The 14,934-nt window shown below is 42.4% G+C and overlaps 1 protein-coding gene across 6 annotated transcripts in view; it reads right to left on the reverse strand.

Annotated features, from left to right (window-relative positions):
• The window catches only part of LOC147029696 (V-type proton ATPase 116 kDa subunit a 1-like), a 504,511-nt gene that overhangs the window by 339,116 nt on the left and 150,461 nt on the right, over positions 1 to 14,934 (reverse strand). For all 6 annotated transcript variants that reach the window (XM_085872936.1, XM_085872937.1, XM_085872940.1 and 3 more), the window contains one exon: positions 13,499 to 13,711. In XM_085872936.1, the coding sequence (XP_085729062.1) occupies positions 13,499 to 13,711 (213 nt within the window). The remainder of the gene's footprint in view (positions 1 to 13,498; positions 13,712 to 14,934) is intronic.

Here is a 14,934-nt window from a genome sequence, read left to right on the forward strand (position 1 = left end):
GGCTAGGCCCCTTAGTTCTAGTGAAGGGAAATCTTAACACGACAGCATGCAATGACATTCTAGACGATTCTGTGCTTCCAACTTTGTGGCAACAGTTTTGGGTAGGCCCTTTCCAGTTTCAGCATGACAATGCGCCCATGCACAAAGTGATGTCCATACAGAAATGGTTTGCTGAGAACTGTGTGGAAGAACTTGACTGGCCTGCACAATGCCTGACCAAAACTCCATCGAATACCTTTGGGATGAATTGGAATGCCGACTGCGAGCCAGACCTCATCACCCAACATCCGTACCAGACCTCACGAATGCTCTTGTGGCTGAATGGAAGCAAATCATTGCAGCAATGTTCCAACATCTAGTGGAAAGCCTTCCCAGAAGAGTGGAGGCTGTTATAGCAGCAAAAGGGGGATCAACTCCATATTGATGCCCATGATTTTGGAATGAGATGTTGGATGAGCAGATGTCCACATACTTTTGGCCATGTAGTGTATACACACACACACACACACACACACACACACACACACACACACACACACACACACACACACACACACACACACACACACACACACACACACACACACACACACACACACACACACACACACACACACACACACACACACACACACACACCTCGTCCATTTATCGTCGATCAGGAGGAACAAAAAACCATAGGTCGACAATGCTTGTGCAGGCTTGATGGGCTGAGTTGCCTTCTCCTGTGTTAACATTCATTACAAGGGAACTCATATGTATATATTGTCATGTCCAAGTGGTTTAACCTACCCAGACGGAGAGCCGAGCATTTTCCCTTGGAGGCTTACAGCCGAGATTCTCAGAGATTATGGCATGCGCGGGAAGGAAAGGACAGCAAATGCATGCAACAGACGGAAGCACAGCACAAGGGGGTTTAACTCGAACCCACGATAAATAGATGGACACAAGCAACTAAAATAAATGCAGGGTTTAACAAAGATAAATGAAATATTTCCAATGGTAATAATTCAAAGTGTAATAATAAAAATGGAACGTGACGTAAACTAAATCCAATTTTGAGGCACCTCCATACACAGTTACAAAAACGGATAAAAGGAAAAATATAAAACAAAAGAAAAATCCCCCTAAATCCCAGAACTTCGCTGTGTACCCAGAGATGAGTTTCTGAAAGCTTGTAGGTCACCAAATAGCTTCATCACTGGATAGGAAAATGCACCCAAAATGGCACCCAGCCGCTCTCTGGGCGGGCAAACATACAGGAGGCAATTTGGGCAGCGATACTCAACACCAGGGCTCAGAAACTGCTGTGCAACTTCTTTCGTCGAACTCACTTGCCGACGCCGCTGCTCTGAAGAATGGCGCCGTTTCTTTGTCACAACACAAGGCTTCGAGGCTGGTCTCACATGATCCAGCCAACAGTCAATGGCCAACATCTTGCTCCACCATGCGAGCCAATTTGCCTCAGTGTGAACACAAGAATCGTGCAGCCTTCTTCACCCTGTCGAGGGAAAGCCAGCCATAAGGGTCTTCTCTTCCAACCGCCATCTCCTGCCTCTCTCGCTTCTGTCCCGCTCCGAACTTAACTCCCCTTCCACTCTGACGTCACACCCATCAATCATCCACTCCGGGGGTGTGGTTTTCCAGTTGTCCCCCTGGAGGCGGGGTTTTTGCCTGCTTGGACGTGCAGCTCGGTTGTCGTTGTTTTAAGAATTTGATTCCTTTTTATCGCTGGTCTTGAAATGCAAAAACATAGGGAAAGGTCACAGGGGGCAACCACATACTGGGGGAAATTATACTTAAACCCTTCCTAATTAACACAGCACCGCCCTCTGTGCCGTGACATATAATCCTATCTTTCTTATGAAATTCCTCAGTCTATCCCATAAACAAAACAATATATATATATATATATATATATATATATATATATATATATATATATATACACACACACACACACACACACACACACACACACACACACACACACACACACACACACACACACAGGGGTTTCCTTATTTTTTGGAGTAGGAAGCTACCATTAAAAAGTAGCAGGTTACCATCACCGCGTGCGAAGCGAGCGCAGCTGTATGGCTGGGGTCCAGGGCCCTAGGCGGGCCCTGGAAGCCGGATGATCCAAGATGGCTGGAGATGCATTCTAGCATGATTTCTGACATGAAATAATTATCATATTATCATGCTGTTGGAGTGGAAAACTCCACAAAAACAGATGGTTAGGCCTATTCTGGATGTAGTTGCATTAACATACTGACTGACTGTTTGACTGAAATTCAGCTATACTGTATAGTTAGTTCAAGTCTATGATACATGCATGTACCTGTGGTACCAGTATTCAGTTGGCCAGTTCACAGCTGCTCATACTTGGCCTTCACTTCAGTGAATAAACGGCGATTTTCAGTGCAAATAACCACAAATAATAACAGGTACAAAAGCTGCTTTAAGCTTATAGGCTAATTACTTTATAAATTAAAAAGGCACAACGGGTGACCGTGTATTTTTGAGCCACATCACTTGACAAAAGCTCAAAATGGACGAGGTGAAACACGTGTTTCGTGAAACAACAACAACGTCGCACTCGCGAGAGTGCAAGTTTAGACCAGTTACTGATGGCCAGAAGTTTACCGCCCATGTCTTTGGACTTCTTCGAAAATCCAAAGTCTCAGAGGGATTTTCGTTTCGATGCCATCGTTTCGGCACCGAAACTGCGAGGCCTACAAAGTTTATTTCCTTGAGGTCATTGCTGTATGGTATCAGGGTATCAGGCCAACAGTCCAAAACGAGGCTAAAGCAGAGAACTCTCCATTGCAGGAGGCGTGTTTTAGCTGCTTGTGTTATTTTTAGGTCAGTGTTGTGCTCGACCTGGCGAGAGTACTTTCAGTAAAAGTAAGCCCGCTTTCATCGAAATACTCATGTGTTTTCGTCTCGGATTTCAAAACAGGGGGTGTAGAGATTCCGTGGTGACAAAATTTTTTTTTTTTTTTAATTAAAAAAAAATCGAACACACGGCGCTGAAGTAGGCGGCGACCTTTAACATTTTTTCTCAGAGTAGACGGCTGCGGGTCGCCGGTAACCGGCTTCTAAGGAAACCCCTGTATATGATACTATATCCCTCAAAATGAGTATGATAGAAAAATATTGAACAAAAAAATGACTTGCAAGTACAATGGGGCGAATCTCGTAAAAGGTTTTCCATATAGGTCAAGTCTGAAACCATTCTCAACGAGTGGAGCAATTAGGTCTGAGGTCTGATGAAGAGTGCAACACTCGATAACTGGTCAAACAGTGTTTGACATGACAGCAGAGAGAATCCTCAATCGATAACCAGTCTGGAAATGTCTATCACCTCACAGGCTCTACTTGTGGTGGTGGCTAACGTTTAAACACTCACATTGCTGTTCTCATTCTGGCTGCCATTCATTTCTGTCATGTCATATGGGAAGAAGTCCAATTTAAAAATTCTCCAAGGCTGCAGTGACAAAACTAGCGCTCTCCTAGAACCGCAAGGTAGGGCAGGAAAGGGTAGGGGTCACAGGAGATAAAAGACAATGGCACTTACTGTGAAATGGATGGCTAGTGATACAACTACAATGGACACAGAAAGGCTGCAGGAAAAAAATCCCTGTATTTCAGAATGAAGAGCTCTGGTTACAATTCTCAAGAAGTCCAAACTATGGGATCTCAAATATAAGGCAGAGTGCAGCTCGAGCGTCAGGTTGAGTGAAATGCCATGGACACCTTATAATCAGAATAATCAAGTGAAGTACCGACGACAATCTAATCACTGAGCACAACAAACGCTCTTTGGAAAGAAAACTCCTGTGCGAATCGATAAGCTCCTATATTAAAGTTCATTCTGCAACCAATTGACTTCTCAGATTTCTCTCTCTTTGCTTAAGCCAGGAATTGATAAAAAAAAAAACCAAACTCACTCTTGCTATTCCACTTTGTCATCGTTTTTGGTAAGAATATTGAAAAAGAATTCGTTTTAGAATGAAACTGCAAAGCATGCACACAAAAAATAATAAAGACTGTTCACCAAGACACCTTGTACTGGTTCTATGCGTTTTCCAGATCGGAGATTTAATCCTGAGGAATTTAGTCATTTTCCTGCAATTGTCTCGTAGCAAAATATGTCTGGTCAGAAATCAAAACAACCCTAATCAAATTAAAAACTCAGCTGAAGGGTGTGCAGGAATAAACACTCGGCATGTGGCCACAGACCGGTAATGAGACGTCTGCTTCAAGACTGCCCCATCGAGTCTAATCTTCACTGTCCTGTTGCCTGAGACCGAAGCAGCGGAGATTGCTGTGTCCTGCGCTAATCCTCAAACTTGTCGCTCATAGGATCTCCAAAACACCTGTGGTGTCATTTCCGAATCCCAGGGGCAAAATGCATCGGGTGGAAACTCAATTTATACCTTGCGTGATATTCACACCATTTGGTTCACTCTCAATATTTGGTACTATGAATAAAAATTCAAATGCGACATCCAGATCAAAGATGCCCAAAAAACACATCTGAACTCAAGCATTCATTTTGAGCAAACATGCAGGCATGATAGATTAAAAAAAACAACAATACATATATATATATATATATATATATATATATATATATATATATATATATATATATATATATATATATATCCAGTAATACCTTGACATACGAGTTTAATTCGTTCTGTGACCGAGCTCATAACTCAGTTTGCTCGTAGAGCAAAACAATTTTCCCAATTGAAATCAATTAAAATACCATTAATCAGTTCCAGCCCCCCAAAAAACACCCAAATTTCTTTTTTACGTATTTTTAAAAATGAGAAATGTATTTATAAATAATAAATAATTAATACAAAACATAATACAAAGATAATAAAATGGAATATAAATAAATAAACTGGTTTTATAAAGTGTATTTACCTTGGAGATGAGACGAATTCGGCTTACGGAAGATTCTGGTGGAGGTGGCGGTGGAGGTGGCAGCAGTGGTGGAGGTGGTGGTGGAGAAGATAGGCGGAGGAGATTTGAAGGTCTCATCACACTTTATCACTAAACGTAATTGACACAATTTTTTTTTTACATTTTATTTTGTTTATTCCCTTTGCCGTTACACTTAATTGCTATAAAAAAAATTTCATTTGTTTTTTCACTTCACTTATCACTAAACTTAAATGCTACATTATTATTTTTCACTTACACTTAATCTTCGTTGGTGATGTTTTCATCTTCATCAGTGACGTTTGCATCCATTTCATTGATTTTTTGCTTTTTCGACACGCTTTTTTGACTCTGATCTGCAGGGCGTTTCAATAAAAACCTATCCATGGTGGTTTGTTTCTTCCTTCCCTTCAGAATTTTTTCTGAAATGCGTTAGGCAAGTGTCATTACACAACGCCAACGCACGACCAGTTGCCACTTTTTCTGGATGCTTCTTTTCTATAAATTCTGAAATTTTCTCCCACATTCAGAACATCTCCTGTATCTCCTTTGTTGAGATAAACTCCTCCTCCTCGATCTCCACCGCACTACCCCCAATTTCCTCCAAAACCTCTGTATGCTGCATCTCCTGTAGCTCCTTTAACTGCTCCGTAGACAGTTCCTCGGAGTGCTCCTCGACAAGCTCGTTTACATCTCCTTCATCCACCTCCAGGCCCATGGACTTTCCGAGGCTCACAATCTCCTCTATCACTTCCGCTTCATGTTCGAAGCCTTCGAAGTCCCTTTCGGACACAGCCTCAGGCCACAGCTTCTTCCATGCAGAGTTCAAGGTCCTCCTTGTAACATCCTGCCAAGCCATATCGATAAATCTGAGGCATATCACGATGTTATAATGCTCCTTCCAGAACTCTCGAAGGGTGAGGTTTGTGTTCTCCGTTACATCAAAGCAGCGGCGGAAAACGTGCTTCGTGAAGAGCTTCTTGAAATTAGCAATCACCTGCTGGTCCATGGGCTGGAGGAGAGGGGTGGTGTTAGGTGGAAGGTAGAAAACATTAATAAAAGAGAACTCTTCGAGGATGTCGTCTTCGAGGTTCGGTGGGTGAGCAGGAGCATTGTCAAGGACGAGAAGGGCTTGCAGGGGTAAGTTATTTTCAAGGAGGTACTTTTTAATGGAAGGACCAAAGACCAGGTTTACCCAATCAACGAAGAACTGTCTCGTGACCCCCGCCTTCGGGTTTGCCCTCCGCATAACCTGCAGTTTTTCTTTTAAAATTTTGTGGGACTTAAAGGCTCGGGGATTTTCCGAATGGTATAAGAGCAGTGGCTTAATCTTGCAGTCACCACTGGCATTAGCGCACAGTGTGAGGGTTAACCTATCTTTCATGGGTTTGTGGCCTGGCATCTTCTCCTCTGCTGTTATACAAGTCCTCTTTGGCATCTTCTTCCAAAATAACCCTGTCTCGTCACAGTTGAAGACTTTCTGGGGGACGTATCCTTCGGCCTCTATCAATTCAGCGAAAGTTTTCAGGTAATCTTCCTCTGCCTTCGTATCAGAGCTCGCTGCATCACCATGCCTCACGACGGAGTGAATGCCAGAGCTCTTCTTAAAGTTGTCGAACCAGCCGCGACTGGCTTTAAACGACTCTTGTGATGCCACGTCCGTTGAAGTGCCTGGTGTCTGCTTCAACAAGTCACCGTAAATGACCCGTGCCTTCTCGCAAACGATAGCCTCCGTCACGGTATCTCCTGCAAGCTCCTTCTCCCTCACCCACACCAAAAGCAGCTTCTCCATCTTTTCATGAACAGAGATCCGCAGCTTCGAAATAATCGTAACGCCCTTGGCTGGCGTTATAGCCTTCAACGAATCCTTCTGCTTGAGAATAGTACATATCGTTGAAGTACTACGCTCAAACTCCCTCGCCAACTCGACAACACGCACTCCACGTTCATGTTTTGCAATGATTTCACGCTTCATTTCAAACGACATCATTCGTTTCTTCTTAGCACTGTCCTTTACAGTTACTTTTTTAGGACTCATGGTTGAGTTACAACAAAGAAATTTGGCAAAATAACTGCACCAATGAAAAAACAAGAGCTAAACAACGCAGATTACTACGGTACGACCCTACTCAACGAGATAACCAATAGAACTGAACGAGTGAGTGGCGGGAGATGCGTGAAAAGGCGGGAGATGTGGGTGTTCGCTTGCTTGGCTGCGCGCGTGTCAAAGCTCGCTCCACTCGTAACTCGGATCTAGACTCGTAACACAAAGCAAAAAATTGTCCGAGCAACGGCTCGTAACTCAGAATACTCGTAAGTTAGTGCATTCGTATGTCAAGGTATTACTGTATATATATATATATATATATATATATATATATATATATATATATATATATATATATATATATATATATATATATATATATATATATATATATATATATATATATATATATATATATATATATATACATACACACACATATACATACAGTGGAATCCCTCATTTGGACCAAACCAAGGGACTTGGCCAAAAGTGGTCCGCTTGAGGGGTGGTCCCCTTAGTTGGTTTCACCATTTGGGTAGGTCCTCAGGTAAAGATGTACAACTTCCTTAATACATTTCATTCCTAAATTGAATAACTTAAGTGGAACAACTGTTTGTACAGGATTTCATATCATATTTCACATTCACGTACTGTACTTTATTCACAGAAACAGACAGACAGAAACAGTAATTTTGATTACTCACAGAAAGTCTTTTGGATTATTCACGGAAACAGTAATTTTTATTTTTATTGTGCAACGTTGAAAAAAAGAGTCCAGGGATGACGCTGCCTCACGGATGACGCGGCAGATTCAGCGATACCATTCTGTAGTTTGGCGACGGTGTCCAGTAAATGTCCAAGATTCTTGGACAGAAGATACTGTCTTATTTTTGCCATACAGTCCATTACTTCTCGCGTGGTAATTGTTGGCTCCTTCACGTCGTTGTCAATGTCGTCGTTATCAGCGTCACCCTTGTCAGTGAAAAACTCAGCCACCACGTCATCATGGACTTGATTAATTTCATTGTTCTCCATTTCGTGGGAACGTCTGCGTCGCAGTTAATGTAGTCATCAACCATGTCTGTCATCAAACCGTAATTTTCTTGCATTCTTTTGAGCAGATCGGCTGGTGGGATAGCGTCTTCGTCGTCGCCCTCAACTGCGTCGTCGCCGAAACCACACCGAACGAAACAAGACTTCACGGTGGATTCTCTGACTTGTGCTGTGGCCTGTGCGATCCACTTGAGGAACAGAGGCCGATTCCCCAGGAATTTTGGCAGAGTTAAGGTTGTGGCATGCTTTGAATCTGGAAAGCCAACCGATGGATGCCGTGAAATCTACCTCCGGAACTTCAAGCGACCGTGCGAACTCCATGGCATGCTCTTTTATCATCGGATTGCTGACAGCACAATTCCATGCTCGAACGCGACTGTGAGGTAGAACAAGCTGGATCTCTGTCATTCCTGGACGTACATCTCTCCAGGGACAGAAATGGCAAGTTACACTCACGGGTGAACCGTAAACCCACCCACATGGCCAAAGTTTTGGAGTACTGAAGTGGCCATCCCACCTGTCACAAAATAAGTTGTGTTCGCAGACCGAGTTGACCATGCATAGACACACTGCAGTGACCGTGAATAACACCGGATGGAGATACTGCACGTCACTCAAGTTCTGCGAGAAAACCACGAACCTAATTCATTCATCAAATGCGGTCTCCAGAAACCCAACTACAACAGCAACAATACAACCACACCAACACACATGATAGCACTTCCTTACATACAGCACGCTTCTGAAACCACAAGCCACATGTTACGTGAGTACAATATCAACATCACCCACAAACCACAATCATCCTTACGAGCACAACTGTCCAAGCCGAAGGACGACGTGATCAAATTTGACAGAAATGACTTCATCTATAGCATCCAGTGTGAAGATTGTGAAACCAAATAAGTGGGCCAAACGTCCAAATGCTTATCCACGTGGCTAACCGAACACCAACGTGCTGTAAGGCAACAACACAAGTTGTCCTTGGTGCAACACACACACACACACACACACACACACACACACACACACACACACACACACACACACACACACACACACACACACACACACACACACACACACACGGAATCAGACAACTGTCCTTGGCACAGGATCATCAAATGTGAAGCGTGAGATTATCGAGGCCGGGTACTCTTGTGAACCCTCCATCAACTTACATCCATCCCACATACAAAGCACTTCACAATCAATTACAACATAAACACAAACAGCAGTCATTCAATCGCAAGGAAGTCTTGTGGTCGGCTCGGACTTGGACCAATCCACGACGTGAACTGTCCCCAACGAACATGACGGTTATACCACCACAACACTCTCAACGCCTCTGAGGAAGAGAACTAGTTTGTTCTTGAACTTGTTCATATGCTCTGTACACCTTAGTTTGTCCTTGAAATGTCAGGCTTTAAATATAGAATTTAAATTTGAATTATTTTATTGCTCAGTGTGCTGCTTCATATTTTGACATGTACATATATATATATATATATATATATATATATATATATATATATATATATATAATTTATTGAGTTCCCTTGCAATGGAAGCCAACACAGGAGAAAGGCCACTCGGCCCATAAAGCCTGCGCTAGTAATGTCGACCTACGGTTGTTTGATTGTGCTGTTCTACTATAAATAGATGAGGTGTGTATGTGTGTGTGATGTTTGTCTGTGGTGTTCTAATGGAGCTTTCTGAAGTTGAGTGTGAGACACCGAAATGATGATAATGATCTCCCGAATTGATGTGGCGATTTAACTACAAAGAATCCGGAAGAATTCCCATCGTTTTAAACACACGCCATGTTAAGGTGCACAGAGCAGATGAACAAGTCCTTCCGCAGCATGGCATTCTGATTTTAAAAAAGAAAGAGAAAAAGAATTATCACATTATAACAAAGGATTTATTAATTAATAATAATAATAATATTAACAACAACAACAACAATGATGGTAGTATCATTTGGCAATAATAATAATAATAATAATAATAATAATAACACTTGCCGGGAGGTGGCGATGGGTCGCCGAGCATGGAAACTATAAGACAAAGAGCAAAATGGATGTCATATAGCGGATAGGGAATCACCTTAAGATTATGCATATCAAATCTCATCCAGTTCCATCTACTGATAACTACTCGGTATCCATTTGAATGAAAAGTACCGAAAATGCGGTTTGAAATCGGAAATCCCCAAAGTTCGAGGGGGTGCTGTGGGTGAACAAAGATCTAAATCGAAAATCCGGCTCGAGCGTTTGTGCACAATGTATTCCAGACGATTAGTGTGAATTTTCATGACCATCCGACCATAACCCTAGGAGTAGTAGCATTTGGCAAGAAGGCACCTCCAGCTCTCGCATATTATCGATTTTTGCACTAATTGACCTTTGACCCCTGACCGAAGTGAAATCGGTCAATATGTCCTGAGGCAAAGTTATAGTACTCATTGAGTACCATGAACCTGCAAAGTTTCATTTGTATCAATGTACTCACCTGGTCGCGAGGGGGCCTTCAATTTTCGCCAATTTTCGCGCATACCCTAATTATAGGGGGTGCTGCGGGTAAAGTATTCCATATATCACAAAATCCAGAATACATTTGAGAGAGCATCACCTGTAGATCATTCGTGCCAAATTTCATAACCCTACGTGGGATAATGGCTTTCGGAATTGATTCGGATGACGGTACCGATTTTGAACGTTTTTCAGTTGTTTCTAGGGAACCAAAGCATCCCTAGCAACCATCACAATTTCAAAAGCACTCGGTCATAAGATGTACCTACCACCTGAGATTGGTCAAAATCCGCCCATGTTTACTACCAATTATGCTGATGACAAACGAACAAACATCCAAACAAACAGACAGAATTACTGACAATAAGGGTCACCTATTTCGGCGACCCAATAACGAACGTATAATCACCATTCCACCCCAATCCACCCCAGCCCAAGCACATCTGGGTTTGATGAAAGACAAGCTAATGCTTCAGCTGTGCAGCAGTCACGTATGTAACAAGGATGTGAAGCTAAATGAAAGGGTTCACGATTCCTTTTAAATGCTGAGCATCAAGCAAGGAAGCAGCACGTACCATTTTAAAGTTTTCACTATGACTTGGCCAGGGTTCGAACCACCGACCTCCCCAAGGATAGAGTGGCAAAAACGTCAGAGCAGACGCTCTCACAAATACATCTCCGTGTCTGACAAGTAGTAGAACAAATGCGTTTTGTTATTTTCCCTCCTGACAGATTAAACTCACCCTGGCAGGTAATCCTTAAAATGGCCAGCCACGGATATGCGTTTTTAACAAGCAGACAAACTGTCATATCTTGCGAAAGGGTAGATTATTAATAAATTGATGCCATAATTACCATCGACATTGCAATTCACAAGTTGTCATCTGCACACATTGTCAGTGGATTAAAGGACATTTGCAGCATTAATGCTCTAAATATGAAACAATGCGCCTAATAATGAAGGTTAATCTACTACTGGTACCTCTTTAATGGCCACAATGATTGCCATCTTCTTGTGGGGTCGGATGGGAGAGTTTTTTGCCCGAATCTTTCACGAATCGACATTTCAGACCTGATGTTCAACTGAAGGTGGCAGGAATTTGGAATTTTGCTCAGGGTGCTGGTGAAAACTTTTGCTCAATGAGATCTATGGCATCCTCCGACATATCTATGCCAAACTTTGTGATGCAGCACCCTGTCTGCGAAGAACCAACAGTTTATAGTTGAGTTAGGAATTGATTTGCACACAGACTAGACAGCTCAAAGGTAAGTGCGCTACCTCTGCACCGTCCGGTCAGATAATAACAATTTAATACAAGGCAGGAAATTAAATGTTTGTGCAGTGATCAAGAAGACGTGCATGCACATTACGAGTTGTGTTGTTCGATTTATAAACTCAGAACTGCATAAGAAAAAAATTTGCATTCAAACGAATGTATTTATTTAGATTTTAGTTTGAGCAACATACGTATCGTACTGCACATGAATTCCACTTATACTGTGGAGTGATAGTTTCAAATTATGGATTAAACCGAAGATTGGATCTTCTTTCATATGCAGCACAAAGCTGCGGGGTAGCATCATTGGCTGAGGGCACGGCTGTGCTACTGATGCTGCAGCGCCCTCTGCAGGCTAGGGTAGGAATTTGTAATTTGTTCATGGTGCCGGTGATGGCTCGCCTACTCTTCGTGAAGGACACCATGGGATCGTTAACATCCACCAACTAATGCCGGGGTGGGGGGGGGGGGCAGATGGCACGCGCAGTTTAACGTCCACCCGAGGGATGGCACACATTGACGAATCACCCTGCCTGTTCCACACCGGGATGACAGCTTCAAGTTGGTTCGGGATTCAAACCCAGGCTAGACAGCTTAAAGGTGAGTGTGCATACCTCAAGGCCATCCTATAAACCCAAAGTTTGTATGATGAACAAAGATAATCTTCTTCCGTTTGCATGAGGCAGACAAGGTTACATTGATTTTGTAACATAAGGTTGCCTGGTGTTATAATTAGGTCACAATTATCATTATTTATTTGCTAATACCAGCTGATGTACCTGAAAGTTATTTGCCTCCAAATAATTGCTGTCTGATGCTACTTTCTGATGTGATGGTGAAACAATGTAACAAAGCATATTTCTTTGTTTCAGAAAAAAAAAACAGCCAATATTTTGTAAAAACCATTCCCCCTATAATTTGAGCTGAATAATAGCTTGCTAATTTGCCAGCACATGATCAGATGATTACATCCAAAATGCTGATTCCTATATTGATTGTTCACCAATTCATGTGATTAAAAAGGCATCAAGTCCTGATACAATCAACTCGACTTCAAGTCCCCCCAAGCAAGAGCAAACAGAACATCAACTGAACTTCAAGTCCCCACGTCATCACAATAGATGAACGGTTTGGTTCTAATGTGAGACATCTCCGTTGCGTTGTCGCATGCTGCAAATATCGCATAACGTGTTTTCAAGCAAAGCTCGTTGTTTCTTTCCTTATTAAACTACAAGGCATGTGGAGTGTTTTGAAGAAAAATATTTTGATCACATACATCCACCACTAAACAAACACAGCTACGCTGCTGGTAACTCACAAAACGTGCAATTGGCGTGTCATGTGTTGGAATCAAACCCTTCACATATTTCTGAACTGAATGCAACAAGACACAGTACAGTTACATGTAGGTAATGGCTCTCAGGAAGGTGGTGCATCCATTATCTCAGATGTAAGACATCTGCAGCAAAGTGATCAAAGCGAATGGACGTGTTGGTGATGTGTCAGATCAATGGGAGATGAACATATGCCTTTCCTTGCAGATAACACCGTGTAGCTGGCTGTGCATGAGTGAAGCAAGCCAAACAGGTACAGTGAAGACGCCATCACATAATTCATACCGTGGACTTGTGAAGAGAATGTCGTACAACGTCCAAATCAGCCGAGGGACACCAGATCTCAGCAATTATGCACTTCTGTGTCACGTCAACGTTGCACTTGTTTAAGACATGGTACACAGCCTTCATCATGTGCACACGGATGATCCAAGTTGGCAAGTTCTCCCGTGCCAAGGTAAGCACACGCATCCGATGCTGTTGTGTCTCCTCAAGGATCTGATGGCATGGAAACAGTCAAGAATAACAAGTTATGAAACATGACAAAATTATACATACCAACACTCCGGATTCTACCCCAAAAATCCAGTTTTGAGAAATTTTCTCTGTCGTAAATTATTAACTTTCTGGGATATGGGACTTTCAAAATGACGTATGAATGGTAACAAGGCCTTTCGTGTATGCACGATGTACAAGGTTTTTTGTGACTCGCTTCCGCTAAGCCAGGGCACTTTTAACCTGCTGTTGCTGGTGCAAAATCTGTAAGTGAAAGCATCTTATTAACAGAATTTTCAGCATTTAAATGAGAGCAGCAATTTCAAAATGGTTAGCCAAAATTGCACTGTTCCTGAATGCAAATCGGACTCACGGAAATGCAGGAAAAACAAGAAATATCCGTGGATGAGAGCTGTGGAGTTCCTACCTTTTCCTGTTAATACAACACGCAAGTTTCCCATTGGATTATAAACGGGGTAAGGATAGAGTGGCAAAAATGCAAATGGTATTTTCTGTCATCGAGCCAGCAAGCTGGGAGCAACAATTCACATATATTGCCACATCTGATGCAATTTCGATGCTCCAATGGTGGTGAGGTGCTCCATTTGAAAAATGTTGTTCGATATATGTAGCTTTTTGATGCCTCATGTACATAATATAAATTTGTATTGGTGTCAAAGCCAGTGACCAATTGCAAAGGAACAGTAGGATTATCGAGCGGCAGCAGTAGATATGACACCGCGCGCGCACGCACACACACACACACACACACACACACACACACACACACACACACACACACACACACACACACACACACACACACACACACACACACACACACACACACACACACACACACACACACACACTTCTGCTTTTTGCAACAGATGCAGAAATCGAATGTAATTTTATCTTGTGGCCCCGCAATGAAACAAAAACATATTTATAACAGCCGTCAGAGCTCCAACTCCCCCATTCCCCATCCAACATTATTCGTAGTAAATATCACCATCACGAAGTTGATTTGAAACTTACACAGTACATTCACAAGCCCAAGATATGACCTTTCCATCACTGATAAGTACGTAAACCACGTACATTGTCTTGCTCAGGGAAGTCTGCCTGGTACATCTCACTCACACGTAAATAACAACTGGCACAAGCTTTGTGTATTTTTACATTGTGAAGATGTCCTTTGTCAAAGGGTCGGTAGCCATTCCTTT

The sequence above is a fragment of the Eptatretus burgeri genome, chromosome 3 (assembly GCF_056783735.1).
Source record: "Eptatretus burgeri isolate ZD-2024b chromosome 3, Ebu_testis_v1, whole genome shotgun sequence".
Taxonomy (NCBI): Eukaryota; Metazoa; Chordata; class Myxini; order Myxiniformes; family Myxinidae; genus Eptatretus; species Eptatretus burgeri.